The 14257-nt window shown below is 46.1% G+C and overlaps 1 protein-coding gene across 1 annotated transcript; it reads left to right on the top strand.

The window, feature by feature from the left end:
- The first annotated feature begins 637 nt into the window (after window positions 1-637).
- Window positions 638-11462, top strand: LRRN4 (leucine rich repeat neuronal 4). Its single transcript, XM_079129136.1, has 5 exons — window positions 638-772; window positions 1768-2434; window positions 3777-3981; window positions 6843-6980; window positions 8448-11462. Exons 2-5 carry the CDS (start codon window positions 1777-1779, stop codon window positions 9667-9669), a joined length of 2223 nt encoding a protein of 740 aa, XP_078985262.1. The 5' UTR covers window positions 638-772; window positions 1768-1776; the 3' UTR covers window positions 9670-11462.
- Window positions 11463-14257: the final 2795 nt, after the last annotated feature.

Genomic DNA, 14257 nt, shown 5'->3' on the forward strand with positions numbered 1-14257 from the left:
TCTTCAGGAGACCCGGGGCCTTTGGTAATCAGGAGCCATCATCCCAGTCCCGGGGCAGGAATGCTTTCTCCATTTCTAACTTCTTTATTTGTTCCCACTCCTTTTGAGAGACACCTACACTGTCACTGAACTGGTTCTCAGAGCAACCAAATTCCTCTTGGGACAGATCTGGCTCCCTGTCTCCTCCAAAGATCACCTTTCCTGTCACTTTTCTGTGAATCTCTGCAAGTCCTTCTCTAGACTAGAGCACCAGGCCTTCCTTGGGAGAGGGGGGCTTCACCTCACCATTACTAGCTCACCATTCGCCTCCACCCATCCCAAGAAGTGAGAAGCGCCTGGCAGAAAGGATGGGATTCCTGAGAGATGCAAGAACTGCCTCCGCTTGGCTGCACCATTAGCTGCCCACCCCACCCCACCCCGCCCCCAACTCTTTCAAGCCTTGTGGAGTAAGGAAAAGTGGAGGTGGGGAGGGCTGGGAGGAGGTGCCGGGTCTGGAGAGGGGCAGGCCCACTTCCTAGAAGGGAGGAGAGAGTCTGCAATGTGGTGTTGGCCAGAGTCAACAACGTCTGGGGGAAGGAGGGGCTGCAGGTCTGGAGAATCTCAGGCTCTCTCAGTGGATAGGGAGGGGGAAGGGCGGTTGAGAAACAGTCATCCCCTCCGGCATTCAAAGCCGAGTTGCCCTCTAAGTCACTGGTTCCTGGAATACATAAAACAAGATCGAAGACTGTCAGGAGTATCCAGGGGTGCCACACTCCACAAGGACAGCTTCCCGGTGAGTTTGACATATTGCTGGATACATGTATTTCTGGCCTCAGTTTCCAGGATCTTTCTCCCTGCCTTGACCTCCAGCTAGCATGAGGGAGGTCCTTCCGCTGGAGCCTGGGTGGTTGCTCAGATCAAGCAGTCAGCACAGAGACAGGACAGAAACACATCTGCAGCAACAGCGCAGGTATCAAGCAGTAACTCCAAGACCAGGGCTTGGGTAGAAGTAGCTTTGCCACTCCCAAGCTAGTCCACAGCAGCCTGATCTGCCACTACCTGATCTCCCCACTTCCCAGGTACAATCCCAGAAACTCACACCTAGCAGCTCTCGGCCATCCTTCCCTGGCAGTGTGGACACTGAAGGTTTTATTGAAACCTAGGTAGGACCAGGAAATGGTTGACTCCAATGTCCGGAGCCCCAAGGCCATTTTCTTCTATAGAAGGAAAGTCTGAACTTACTCCCAAAAAAGGGAACTCCGAATTTATTTTATGCAAACTAGATTTCACCTATGACCGGACGGTTCTAATGGGAAAATCGTGACAATTGAGTGTTTTTGGATATGACAGAAATCTTCCTTGAGTCCCACACTTCTATCCCAACAGAGCATCTTCCCAGGCAAGGATATTCATGGCTTTGAAGCTGCAATCTGTTCACAGTAGAAAAGGGAATAGTCCCTCCCTACTGAAGCTCAAGAGCTGGGGATAAGTAAATGGAGGGGGTTACTGGGAGATTCAGGCCCAGACTGGACCAATGAGGGAGGCCTCCCACAAGAAGAGGGAAGGGCGTCGCTAAGAGAAGAAAGGGCAAGAGGTGTCACTGTGCGTGGGGTACTTGATAGGGGGAAAGCAGGCAGGGGCGAAATCACCGCACACCAGGCAACACAGGAAATGTCCACTTATTTCAGTAAACATCCAGGGCCTGCCCCTGCGGGTGGGAGGACACATTTACCCTTCGTTTGGGGTTTTCACTGGATTTAATGGGTTGCCTGGCTGGCTTTCCCTCAGGCACTCGCCATGCGGTGGACCCTGCTGCCACTACTGCTGCTGACTGTGCTATGCCAGAGCCAGGCAAAGAGGGTCCAGGAGAGGGTCCCGCTGTTCCGACTCACTCAGCAGGGCTCCTGGGAGAGCGATGGCAGCAACGCCACGGACTCGCCCTGCGAGGGGCTCCCGGCCACAGGAGTCAAGGCCTTGACCCTGGAAAACCGCAGCCTGGAGCGCCTGCCCAGCTGCCTGCCTCGCTCGCTGCGGAGGCTCGACGGCAGCTACAACCTGCTGAGCACCCTGAGCATGCCGGACCTCCGCCACCTGCCGCAGCTGCAAGTGCTGAGACTGCACCGCAACCGCATCGCCACGGTGCACTGGAGCCCTGGGGGCCCAGAGGGGCTGCATACACTGGACCTCAGCGACAATCAGCTGGCCACCCTGCCTCCTTGCGCTGGGTCCGCGCTGAGCAGCCTCCGCGTGCTGGTCCTTGCTGGGAATCCCCTGCAGGCGCTGCAGCCGCGAACTTTCGCCTGCTTCCCGGCGCTGCAGCACCTCAACCTCTCAGCCACCGCGCTGGGCCGCGGCGCCCAGGATGGCATCGCCGACGCAGCGTTCGCAGGGGCGAAGGGCGAGCCCTTGGCCACGCTCGAGGCCCTGGATCTCAGCGGCACGTACCTTGAGCGAGGCGAGTCCGGGTGTTCAGCCGCCAGTGCGCAGAGCCGGGCTGTGCACTGGGGCGGGTGCTCGAGGACAGGAAGTGTTCCTCTAGGCGTGCCAAGTGTTTAGTTGACAGTAGTGGTCAACAATAACACCAGCTACATTTCTCCAGCAGTGGAGACTGTTAAATTAAAACTTTTACGTAGGAGGTTACCAAGTCACAGGAAGGTAGAATGGCACAGGTCAGTTAATGCTTGGTGCTCCCAAATCTGAGCCCAGTCAACCAGCCATTCTGGGTCCAGAGCTCCAAACCATAGTCAGTTTTGTTTTGTTTTCTTATGTTTTGGGGTTTTGTTGTTGTTGTTGTTGTTTTTGGCACTGGCGATTGAACCCAAGGGTACTTAGCCACAGAGCCACACCCCCACCCTTTTTAAAATACATTTTTTAGAGACAGGGTCTCGCGATCCTCCTGCCTCAGCCTCCTGATTCGCTGGGATTACAGGTGTGCGCCAACATTCCCGGCATGGTCGCTGTTTTCTATTGCTTCCCAGCATGACTGAATAAATACTGGTGGAAAGGACACTTTAATAGTCACTTTGGGGGTTGGTTAGTGGATGAACTTGGCACCAAACGTGCAGTTAATGTGAAGTAACTGATGGTCTGAAAATGAATTCATTGATTTTTCTACTCCGTTGACTAAAATTGTTTCTGTGAATGTTGAATCATTTCAACGGGGCACAGGCTACTAGTGGTTTTCTTGCTCTTGGTGTTCTTAGTTTGATTTGCAAGGTTGGTTTTATTGTTTTTTGAAAAACACTTCTTGCGTCTGTAACCACCTGTTCCGTCAGGGACAAAGAAAAAAAAAAAAAAAAAAAAAGAACAAGAATGGAAAATACAGAAGGGAAGAGGTACAGTCTCCATTTATTAGGAAAGCTGCAAAATTTGGTTTCCGGATGTACTCTAGACCAGCTCCCCTCTCCTCACTTATATTCCTCAAAGGTTCCCCACTCCTGGGAGCCGTCACAGGCTGGTTATTTTGTGTGTGGAGTTTAATCAGGGGAGGCAGCTGTGGCCTTGGAATGTCCTGGATACCAGTCTTACTCTGTCCCTTCTCAGCTGTGTGGCTTTGGGCCAACGATTCTCCTCTTTGGCCTTGGCCAACTTGGACTGGAAGAAAGGAAGGACTGGTCATCCTTGAGGGCCCTTCCAGATGAAATGGCCCTGCTTCTGAGATCCCCAAAGTTAGTAACTGTGTCCATGCCCAACAAAGACCTTTGTGACTTCTGGTCACTTTTGTTGTTTCCTTAATGATGGGCTGGTCTGAATTTGTGTCTTTTTGGGTAATGGACAGTGTCCCCTCTGTGTTTCAGTTGAACCTGGGTGGATCAGAGACCTGCCAAAGCTCACGTCTCTTTACCTGCGGAAGATGCCCAGGCTGAAGCTCCTGGAGGGAGACATTTTCAAGATGACCCCTAACCTCCAGCATCTGGATTGTCAAGCTTCGCCAGCACTTACTTCTGTCCACACACACATCTTTCAAGACACTCCCTGTCTACAGGTCCTTCTGTTTCAGAAGTAAGTGTTTCTTAATCACATCACTGATTTTTTACCCATTATACTCTTTTATAGAAAAAACTGGATCTTCATCTTTCTATCCTTGTTCTTCTAAATCTTCTCTGGAGTTTCATTCTTCCTCATCCTTTGGGGCAATTGGAACAGGTCCCAGGTGGTACACCCAGCCTAATAACCAGCAACCAGTCTAATTCATAGTCATATTAAAACTCCAAACTCTTAGATATTCAAGTTTCTTTATTCAAGTTTCCTTTAAGTCCAGGCTGAGAAATGTGCAGTGGGAAGAGGGAATGAGGACTTCAGGCCTCCCCTCAACTGGATCCACCTCCTTCCCCACTCCTCATGCAAGTTTAGTTCCTTGCAGGGTTTGAGCAGGTCTGGGGAGGTGCCCTCTGGCATGGTGGATGTCCAGTGTGTCCCACTCTTTTGCTTAGGAGCAATCACTGACTAGGGTGACTTTTTTTTTTTTTTTTTTTTTTTTTTTTTGGGTACTAGAGATGGAACCCAGGGGCACTTTACCACTGAGCCACATCACCAGCCCTTTTTATTTTTTATTTTGAGATAGTCTCACTAAGTTGCTGAGGCTGACTTTGAACTTGTAATTCTCCTGCCTCAGCCTCCTGAACCACTAGGATTATAGGCATGTGCCACTACACCTAACAGAGCTGATATTTTTTAATAAAAGAGTAGTAATACCTCCCCAGCTGTCTTCCAGAGTCCAGTGAGATACTGTTATGAAAGTACTAAAGAATCTTGCAAATATCACTGGATGTAAATACTACTGACAAAAAAAAAAAAAAAAATCCCTGGGAAGTTTAGAAGTGGGTCTTGTTAGTTCTGTTTTACCCAACACAGTCACTAGAGGTGGAATTTTTCTTCCAAAAGTCTGAACAGTTATTCAAAGATAGAGCCATTCACTCCTTCCTTCTTCCCTTCATTCATTAGGCATACAATGTTGTGAGGGAAAACACTTTACATACCTGCCTCTAACTCCTTTTCTGAGCTTGATAAAAAAATCTAAGAACTGCATAAAGTGCCAGAATATCAGCATCTTAAAGTTTCTTTATCTGTAAAACAGAGATGTAATAATCGTACGTCACCTTGGAGCTTTTTGTGTGTGGAACACTTAATTTCCGGCACATAGTGGGTGTCCTAAAGAATTAGTGATGGTGGCGGTGGTGATAGCCCCTGCTTTCAAGGAGCTCACAGTTCAGGATGTGATCAATAGCAATAGGCACAGGCCATGTGATGTGTTATAAAGTAGACAGAAACAGCAGTTCATCAGACTGGATCAGGAAGAACAGGATTGAAGCATAGTGGTGGAGGTAGATCCAAGCTTGTCTATGTGGGCATAGTTTAAGTTTCAATATAAATGGCACACACTTAAAGCTGGCTTCCAGAGGTGATGCCTTTCACCTTCCCCGGGGACAGAAGTGATAGAGCAGATCTGGGTAGTATGTCATTCCTTATCCAGAACATTAGCATCTGCTTCAGAGTAATAGTAAGAGGAGGGCAGGTTCCCAGGTAAATGGAAGAAAGCTATTCTTTGGTCAGACAGGGCTTTCGGGAAAAGTACAGCTCATGTTGATGATGAATTTTAAATGAATACCCACAAAAAGTGCAAAATCTATGAGGGACAGGAGACTTGGAGTGGAAAGAGTTGAGGCCAAACATTCTGTGGGACTCCAGGGAATAAAGGGAGGAGAACCAAGAATGGATCTGCTGTTGTGAAGACTATTGGTAAAAATGACCACAGTAACTCCTCTCACCCCTGGGAGCAGGCCCCACTGCATGGCATAGCTCCTGTCATCAAAAGGTGGTGTCTGTTTCTTCACTGCTTCTAGTTGGACTTGGCCATGTGATTTGCTTAGGCCAGTGGGAAATTAGCAAATACGATATAAACATAAACTAGAACACAATTGAATGTTGGGGCTGGCCCTCTCTTGCTTTGGGGACCCCTTCACTGCCATGTGGAAGTCTAGGCTGACCTCCTGAGTGACGAGATGCAAGGAGAAAGGTCCTGGCACACACCATTGACAAGACCACATACATGTGAGGACATCCTAGATCGAATGGCCTCACCTGAGCTGGCCTGGACTACAAGAAGCACCAAGCAGGGCTGTGGATATGGCTCAGTTGATAGAGTGCTTGCCTTGCAAGCACAAGGCTCTGGGTTCAATCCCCTGTTCAAAAGAAAAAAAAAAAAAAGAAGCACCAAGCAAACACTCAGAATCATGTGAAAGAAAAATATTTATTGGTTTAAGCTACTAAGTTTGGGGGCACAGTTCTCTACTTAACAAGAGCTAACTGATACACTTAGGTGAGGCATCTTTCCAAGGACTGATCTCGTGTGCCATCAGCTATGGTACAGCTGCAGGGGCATCCATTCAATAAAGTTCTCATTAAGAAATTTGGGCTGGAGGGTGTAGCTCAATGGTAGAGCAATTGCCTAGCATGTGAAAGGTTTGGGATTTGATGCCCAGCACTGCAAAGAAAAAAAAAATCTACCCATTATTGTCACTGGTCTATAATAAAAATACCTTCTTTTGTGTAGAGATTTTCATTCATAAACATCTTCACCATGAATTCATTTTGATATGACCTTTTGGCATGACAGTGTTATCTTTATTTGATATGAGAGATGATACTGACTGAATTAGGTTGGCAAAAAATGAGGTCCAAAAATCATTGAATGTTTCACCCAAAGCAATATCCTCTAACCCCTAACAATGATTTTTCCATAAAACCACCATGCCTTTCTGGGAAACTTTTAAAAAGTATCTGTAAAAGTCTAAGTTGATTTTTTTTCTTTTCTTTTCTCTTCTTTTTCTTTTCTTTCCTTGGGCATGTGTGTGTTGCTTCAGTTGCAACTTGAGTTCCTTCCCTCCTTGGACCGTGAATTCCTCCCAGGTCCTGTCCATCAACCTCTTCGGCAACCCTCTCACTTGCAGCTGTGAGTTGTCCTGGCTCCTTGTGGATGCAAAGAGAACCCTCCTAAGCAGGTAACACATTTACGAAGTAAGAGAACTGGGGCTGCAGTCAGCCTTTAGGAGGTAAAGTTGTCTCAGTTTGCATCTTTGTTCACGTGATGATGCTGGGCATTTGAGCAGCCTCGGGCAAAGCACTCCCTCCTCCACTTACTTAGACCAGTGTGGTGGATGCTCTGTCCCCTTTCCAGCCAGCCAGCATGGAGGAGCTGACTTGGGAGATTTCATATGTGTCAAGCCGGTAGCTGGTGATCTCACTTTCATTCAAAATCTCAATCAACAGGGCACACGTAACGGCAATGAAAGTTGGGATTTGTACTCTAGCCATGTGCCCAGAGGGAAAAGGAAGTGGGTTAGGTGAACACCTAGCTTATCTCTGCTAAAGCCAGTGTATCTTTGCCTCCATTTTACAGACAAGGGAAATGGGGTCCAAACAGATGAGGTGCTTGCTGAACCAGACTCTTAACCACTGGACTCTGCTGAATCTCCGTGATTGTAGTCTGGTTTCCTGCTCCTGGCCATTCAACTCAAGGCTCATAGACTTGTAGTGCTCTCTTACAGGACAGGAAAAAAAAGAACTCTGTGCAAGTTTTGACTGGAAGAGCTGTTTTTGCAGTGGGGGAGCCACACCCAGAGTGGTACCAGGAGAAGATGGGGCCTGGGGTACTAGAATATCCCCCCATGCTGAGTACTCTCAAACCACCCCCTCCAGCCAACCACTCCTTTTTGGGAGATAACCCTCCCATCTGCAGGATTCTTTTCTGACCTCCCACCCAAGCCCATCTGTGAGGTGGGACATGTTTCCCATGTTGTTCTCCACACCGGTTCCCAGGTCCTCTGCCGCCAAGGATCTGTCGCTATGGTATTGATGAAGGAGTTGAGAATACTGGCTGGAGCCAGAGCGTGGCTTCATACCACTTCCTAGTGTTCATTTGGCAGTTACTTAACCTCTTTGTGCCTCTACTGCCTCAACTATAAAATGGGGATAAAGGTGCCTATCTGAAAAGGTAGCATAGATTAAATTAGTTTACCATAAAGCGTGAAGGATAGTGCTCAGCACACGGCAAGCACTCAGAAATGTTATCGAGTGTTTAAGTATCATCACAAGTACTCTCTGCTAGGAAGCAGACAGGTGAGAACAAAATGGCAAACTACCTTTGGAGAGCCAGGATGCCCTTTCACAGTGCTTGCCCCAGGTTTAGGCTCTGCCATTGGCTAGCCACGGTATCTTGGGCAGTTGGTTCCTCTTTCTGAACATCAGTTTCCTTCTGTGTCCAATGGGAGCAGTGATAGGAACCCTCTGAAGAGATATTTTGAGGGTCAGTGAGGCCACATGTGAGGAGCATGTGCCAGGTTAGACGTGTTGGCAAGAGACATGTTGACAAAGCTTGGCAGGAGACGACAGATGCACTGAGGATTGGAAACCCAGCCCACGAGCAGCCCTGGAGCCAGACATCTTCTAATTGGTTGGTTTCTCCCTAGGGCAGAAGACACTATGTGCATACCAGCTGCTGGATCTGGAGGTCTCTTCTCAGTCCCCCTTTCCCTCTCCCAGCTGCTTGATGTGTGCAGGTCAGACCACAGTACCACCGTCCCGGCTTCGGACCCACCCTCCTTTGACCACTCAGCCTATGCTCCGTCTACACTGGGTCCCTCCACCCAGCCGAGCAAGGTCCCCTCTATTCAGCCTGCAGGAGGCCAGCAGGGTGTTACCAACACTCCCTCCCACACTGTGGTTTCCCTATCACAAGCTGCATGGACACGTGGTGATGCTGGGGAGGGGACTGTCCACTCTGGTATCAACTCCACAGCAGGCTACCATAACTTCAGTGTTCCACCCAAGGCAACCAGCACAGCTGGGACAAATCATGGAGGAAGACAAACTACCAAGCTTGTCCTTGAACCTAATGACTCAGCTACCTCCACCCCACCGGCCAGCAAACACCGTGGTCCCTTTCCCACCTCAATGAACCCCCTTCGCACATCTCAGCCTGATCAGAAGACACAGGCCACCCCACAGGTCCCCCAACCGAGTCCCTCGGAGGGTGGGATTCCAGTCCTCTTGTTGGATGACTATGGTGAGGAGGACGGGACCAAGGAAGAGGTGAGAGCGCCTCACCAGTATGTCCCTTGTGATTACCACCCCTGCAAGCACCTGCAGACCCCATGTGCAGAGCTGCAGAGGCACTCAGGATGCAGCTGCCCTGGCCTCAGCCAGGAAGACACTATCCCAGACCCTCCCAGGCTACAGGGCGTGTCAGAGATGACGGACACCTCAGCACTCATTCTCTGGTGTGCCCCTAACTCAGTGGTGCATGGGTACCAGATACGCTACTTTGCAGAGGGCGAGGCAGAGAACCAGTCGGTGGTGGAGAACATCTATGCCACCGCCCGTCAGCACCCTCTGTACGGGCTCTCGCCTGGCACCACCTACCGTGTGTGTGTGCTGGCAGCCAACAGGGCTGGCCTGAGCCTGCTGCGGGCCTCGGGCTGGAGGAGGGCGTGCACCAACTTCACCACCAAGCCCAGCTTCTTGGGCATCTTCACGGGACTGTGTGCAGCCAGCAGTCTGCTGCTCCTCAGCACCCTGGTGCTGTCCGTGTGTCTCTGCAGGCGGGGTTGGACATCACGCAGGCAGTGCTACGACACACACTTGGTGGCCTTCAAAAACCCGGCAACAGCTGAAAGTGTAGTGCAGTGGTAGAGCACTTGCCTAGCGTGTGCCAGGCCCTGGGTTCAATCCCCAGTACCAAAACCACACAACAGAAACAACAGCAAAACCACCAACCAACCAGCCTTCGGTTATCTGCTGGAGCTCCAGAGCCTCTGTTGGCCCAGCTTCCTTCTTCTAATCAGACTCCATCTGCATGTAGAAAGGAAGATACAGAGGACAAAACAAACGACAACAAAACAACGGCCTGGTGGGCTCCGATTCCACGAAGCCAGCGTGCCCGGGACACACAAGGAATTTGCCACACGGTTTCTTAGCCCAAGGAACAACTGCTTTCCCTTCCTTCTACTTTGTTCAGAAACCCGATGGTCAATGCCAGACCACTCCCTTTGGCACTGCCATTCTTTTGTGTGGTCTCATCTGGGAGACTATAAAACGGTAACTATACTGCTCCTTAGTAGCCAGTAGAATAGGAAGTAGGAAGAGAGAAAACAGAAATCATATAACCCAGTCTCTTCTGTCATATGGGAAATGACTTCCTTGGGTCTTCTCAGCCAACGTCCCCTTATGGTGAACCTTTGGCTAAGGCACAAAAGCTGTGTTATTCAAGAACTCAACTCCAGTGGATTCCTAACCTGAGACTGGCTGCCAGGGAAAAGAGGTACTGGGGTTTCCTGAGGCCTTTGGGTTTATTAATTGCATTTCAGGATAGGGCAAAAAATGTCTTTCCTGCCTTACAGTGAAAACTAGTCTTCTGGGAACATTTGTGAAACACGGGATATCTTTAAAGTCAGCACTTACTGCATTTCACCGGAGTCTAAGTGGACAAAGATACTACAAATTCCTCTTTTTTTAGTTACACATGGCAATGGAATGTATTTTGGTCATACATGATGTGGAGTCACCCTGGTAGTGTATACAAATATAAGGCTAGTAAAGTCATGAATAATTAATTTTACTACTGTCTTTCCTATTCCCCTACCTTCTACCCTCCCTTACCCTTTGTCTAGTTCAATCTATTTCTATCATTTACCTCCCCATCCTCGCTTATTTTGGGTTAGCTTTCACAAGTCAGAACATTCAGCCTTTGTTTTTTGGGGGATTGGCTTATTTCACTTGGCATGATAGTCTTCAGTTCCATCCATTTATTGGCAAAGGCCATAATTTCATTCTTCTTTAGGGTTAGGTAATATTCCATTGTGTATATATACATTTTCTTTACCCATTCATTAGTTGAAGGACACCTAGGTTGTTTCCATAGCTTGGCTATTGAGTTGAGCTGCTATAAACATGGATGTGACTGTGTCTTTATAGCATGCTGTTTTTAATTCCTTTGGGTATAGACCAAGGAGTGAGATAGCTGGGTCAAATGGTAGTTCCAGTCCAAGTTTTCTAAGGAATCTCCATACTGCTTTCCATAGTGGTTGCACCAATTTGCAATCCCACCAACGACGTATGAGAGTATCTTTCTCCCTACAACCTCGCCAATGTTTATTGTTACTTGTATTTTTTATAACTGCCATTCTGATTGGAGTGAGACGAATTTCAGTGTAGTTTTGTGTTTCTCTAATTGCTAGAGATGTTGAACATTTTCATTCATGTATTTTTTGATCACTCATATTTCTTCTTTTGTGAAATGTTTTGTTCCTTTGCCCATTTATTTATTGAGTTATTTATTTTTCTGGTGTAAAGTTTGAGTCCCTTGTACATCCTGGAAATTAAGACCTTATCTGAGGTACTGGTGAAGATTTTCTCCCCAACTGCAGGATCTCTGTACACATTCTTGAGTGTTTCCTTTGCTGTGAAGAAGCTTTTCAGTTTGATACTATTCCATTTATTGATTCTTGATTTTAATTCTTATGCTTTAGAAGTCTTGAGGAATTCAGTTCCCAAGCGAATATGTTGGAGAGTTTGTCCTATTTCCTTCTAGTAAGTACAGGGTCTCTGGTCTAATCCTTTGATCCATTTAGAGTTGAGTTTTGTGCAAGGTGAGATATAGGTTTAATTTCATTCTATTACATATTGTTTTCCCAGCACTATTTGTCAAAGAGCTATCTTATCTCCAGTGTACATTTATGGTGCCTCTGTGTAGGATGGAATAACTGTTTATGTGGATGTGTCTGTGTCTCCTAATGAAGTCCTCTTTTAGGAAGCATAAGCTAACTTTTAGGAACTTAGTTTAGATCTAGTAAAGAAATAGGAAAAAGAAAACCTCTACACATAAAGATCTTTTCATAAAAAAAAAAAAAAAAAAAAAAAAACCTCTACACTCTAGCCAAAGCATCTCTCAATTATATTAATGCCTTATGATTTGTCTCTTAGTATGGGATGTGTCTACTGTATTTTTTCCTTTGACACAAACTTAGGGGGAAATAATTACAGCCTTATTTCTAGATTTTAACATTCTGTATTAGCATTAGTCTTCTGTGGCTGCCATATTACCACAAACTAAGTAGCTTAGAATAGCATAAATTTACTTTCTTATACTTCAGGCCAGAAACCCGAAATCAAGTTAGCAGGCTTGGTTCCTCCTGAAGGTGCCAATGGAAATTTTTTCTGTGTCCCCCTGCACCCCTTGGCTTCTGATGGTTGTTGGTGCTCTTTAGCTTATAGACATCATTCCATCTATGCTTCCATCATCTCATGACATTGTGTCCAAATTTCCCTTTTGTTGTAGACACTTGGATTAAGGCCCAATGATTAAGGTCCCATATGACTTCATTCTGACCTGATTAAATATGCAAAGACCCTATTTCCAAACAAGGTCTATTCACATGTACTTAAGGTTAGGACTTGACTATCTTTTGGGGACATGATTTACCCCACAACAAGGAAAAGTCATTTGAATCCTATATATTGTTCCCAAAACATGCTGCAGAAACTAAGCATATCCCATTTTGAACTGAGTAACTGAACACTATATATTTTTAGGTGTTTGAAATTTTGAAAGAGCATCTTAAAATTCTAATGTGTATCCCTAATTTCATCACACGTGTAACCAAGAGAACTGGACTGTTTTAAAAGTTCTCCCCAAGCTCCTGCTTCAAAACTACAAAAACCACAACTGTGACAAACTAGTGTAAAATCCTGACATGTAATTAAATGATTCCAATGTTTTTACCTATTGTCTATTCTGTGAAGACTTGAACTTTGTGATGTTTTAAGGCAGTGTGCATATGTACCCAAACATGCCTAAAATTTACAATTGCAATGTTTTATAAACTGGCAGAATTTATGTTTTATAACAATCCAGGCTCTAAAAATCTGAGGGGACTTGGACCATTTTTTCTAATGGTAGACATGGAAAAAGTACATAGGACAGAGCCAGATTAAGACCTTAACCCAAAGAGACTATAGATCCAACATATGTCACCCCAAATAGCAATACTAAACTATCAATAAGCATAACACAGCATGAAATTCTAAATTTTCCCCCAAGTTTTCTTTCTTTCTTTCTTTTTTTTTTTTTTGTGGTGCTGGGGATTTGAACCCAGGGTCTTGTGCTTGTGAGGCAAGCACTCTACCAACTGAGCTATATCCCCAGCCCCCAAGTTTTCTTTTTAAAAAATATTTCTGCGCTCACACCTGGCTAGTGCTGAGATGCCCTCTACCTACCTCTTGGATGGTCCATCAGTGGGATTCCCACCTCCAGCCCATGATACTCTATGGGAAGTTCCAGAGAGGGAGAACAGCCAGCTACATGCCAACCTTCTTTTCCGCCTCCACATTTGATTCAGTAGGGGTAGTGTCCCTGGCTGCAGAATTCAAGAAAGCTCTAAGCCTAGAGTGACTCAGCTGCTAGTCAGACAAGAGGAAAGCCAGGACCAGCAAGCAAGAGGGGCACACTGAGGCATAAGCTTTACTTATAACTTCCCATTTTAATTTAAGCAGCTCAACAGGCTGTGACTGGATAATCTCACAGTATGATTTCATACTCCACTTAGGTTAAAACCAAGGACAATAGGCAGCAATAACCTCCACTGTTAAGAGGAACCAACCAGCACCAACTAGTCTTCCTCTCCCCTACCTGTACTCTCCACTACCTTCAATATGATGTTGTAGTAATAAGGTCTTTTGAGTTAGACGGTCCCAAACCAATGATTTTTACAATGTAAGTGCATCTGAATGGACTTCAGGAATCATAAAACTTACATAACAACAGCAGAGTATGAATACACACCATGGAACAGCCCAAGTTGAAGGTACAGTTTTTTTTTTTTTTTTTTCCAGCTTTTACTTCTTTAACATCTTAACAAAAGATTTCCCAAAGTTTAAAAAAATCTTTGAAAAATATACAGTTTCATATTATTTACACAATATATGAGTACAGGTTCCAATATCATACAAATATTGTTACGTTAGAAACACAGTTGGAAGGCATGATGTAACTCACTGCTTTTAGATGAAAGGGCTAATGGACAAGTTCTCATATTTCAACAGTCTTTGTTACTTGTTATCCTGATATATAAACTATTAGGCACCTGAGAGGCTGGAAGACTACTGAACATGAGCTTCAACACCTTCTTTTGTTTGATCTTATTTATTTTCAAAACTTACCACATTTATATCTCTTTACAACTCTGCTTCATTCACAGCTAACTTTATTCTCACTATCCTAAAT

The sequence above is a fragment of the Sciurus vulgaris genome (assembly GCF_902686455.1).
Source record: "Sciurus vulgaris genome assembly, chromosome: 2".
NCBI lineage: Eukaryota > Metazoa > Chordata > Mammalia > Rodentia > Sciuridae > Sciurus > Sciurus vulgaris.

What these genes read in the sequence shown, in the direction of transcription:
- LRRN4 (XM_079129136.1), top strand. Translation starts at nt 1,777, where the DNA reads ATGCGGTGGACCCTGCTGCCACTACTGCTGCTGACTGTGCTATGCCAG. An exon ending in CGGCACGTACCTTGAGCGAG is followed by an intron (nt 2,435 to 3,776) that starts GCGAGTCCGGGT and finishes TCTGTGTTTCAG; the next exon opens with TTGAACCTGGGTGGATCAGA. An exon ending in CAGGTCCTTCTGTTTCAGAA is followed by an intron (nt 3,982 to 6,842) that starts GTAAGTGTTTCT and finishes GTGTTGCTTCAG; the next exon opens with TTGCAACTTGAGTTCCTTCC.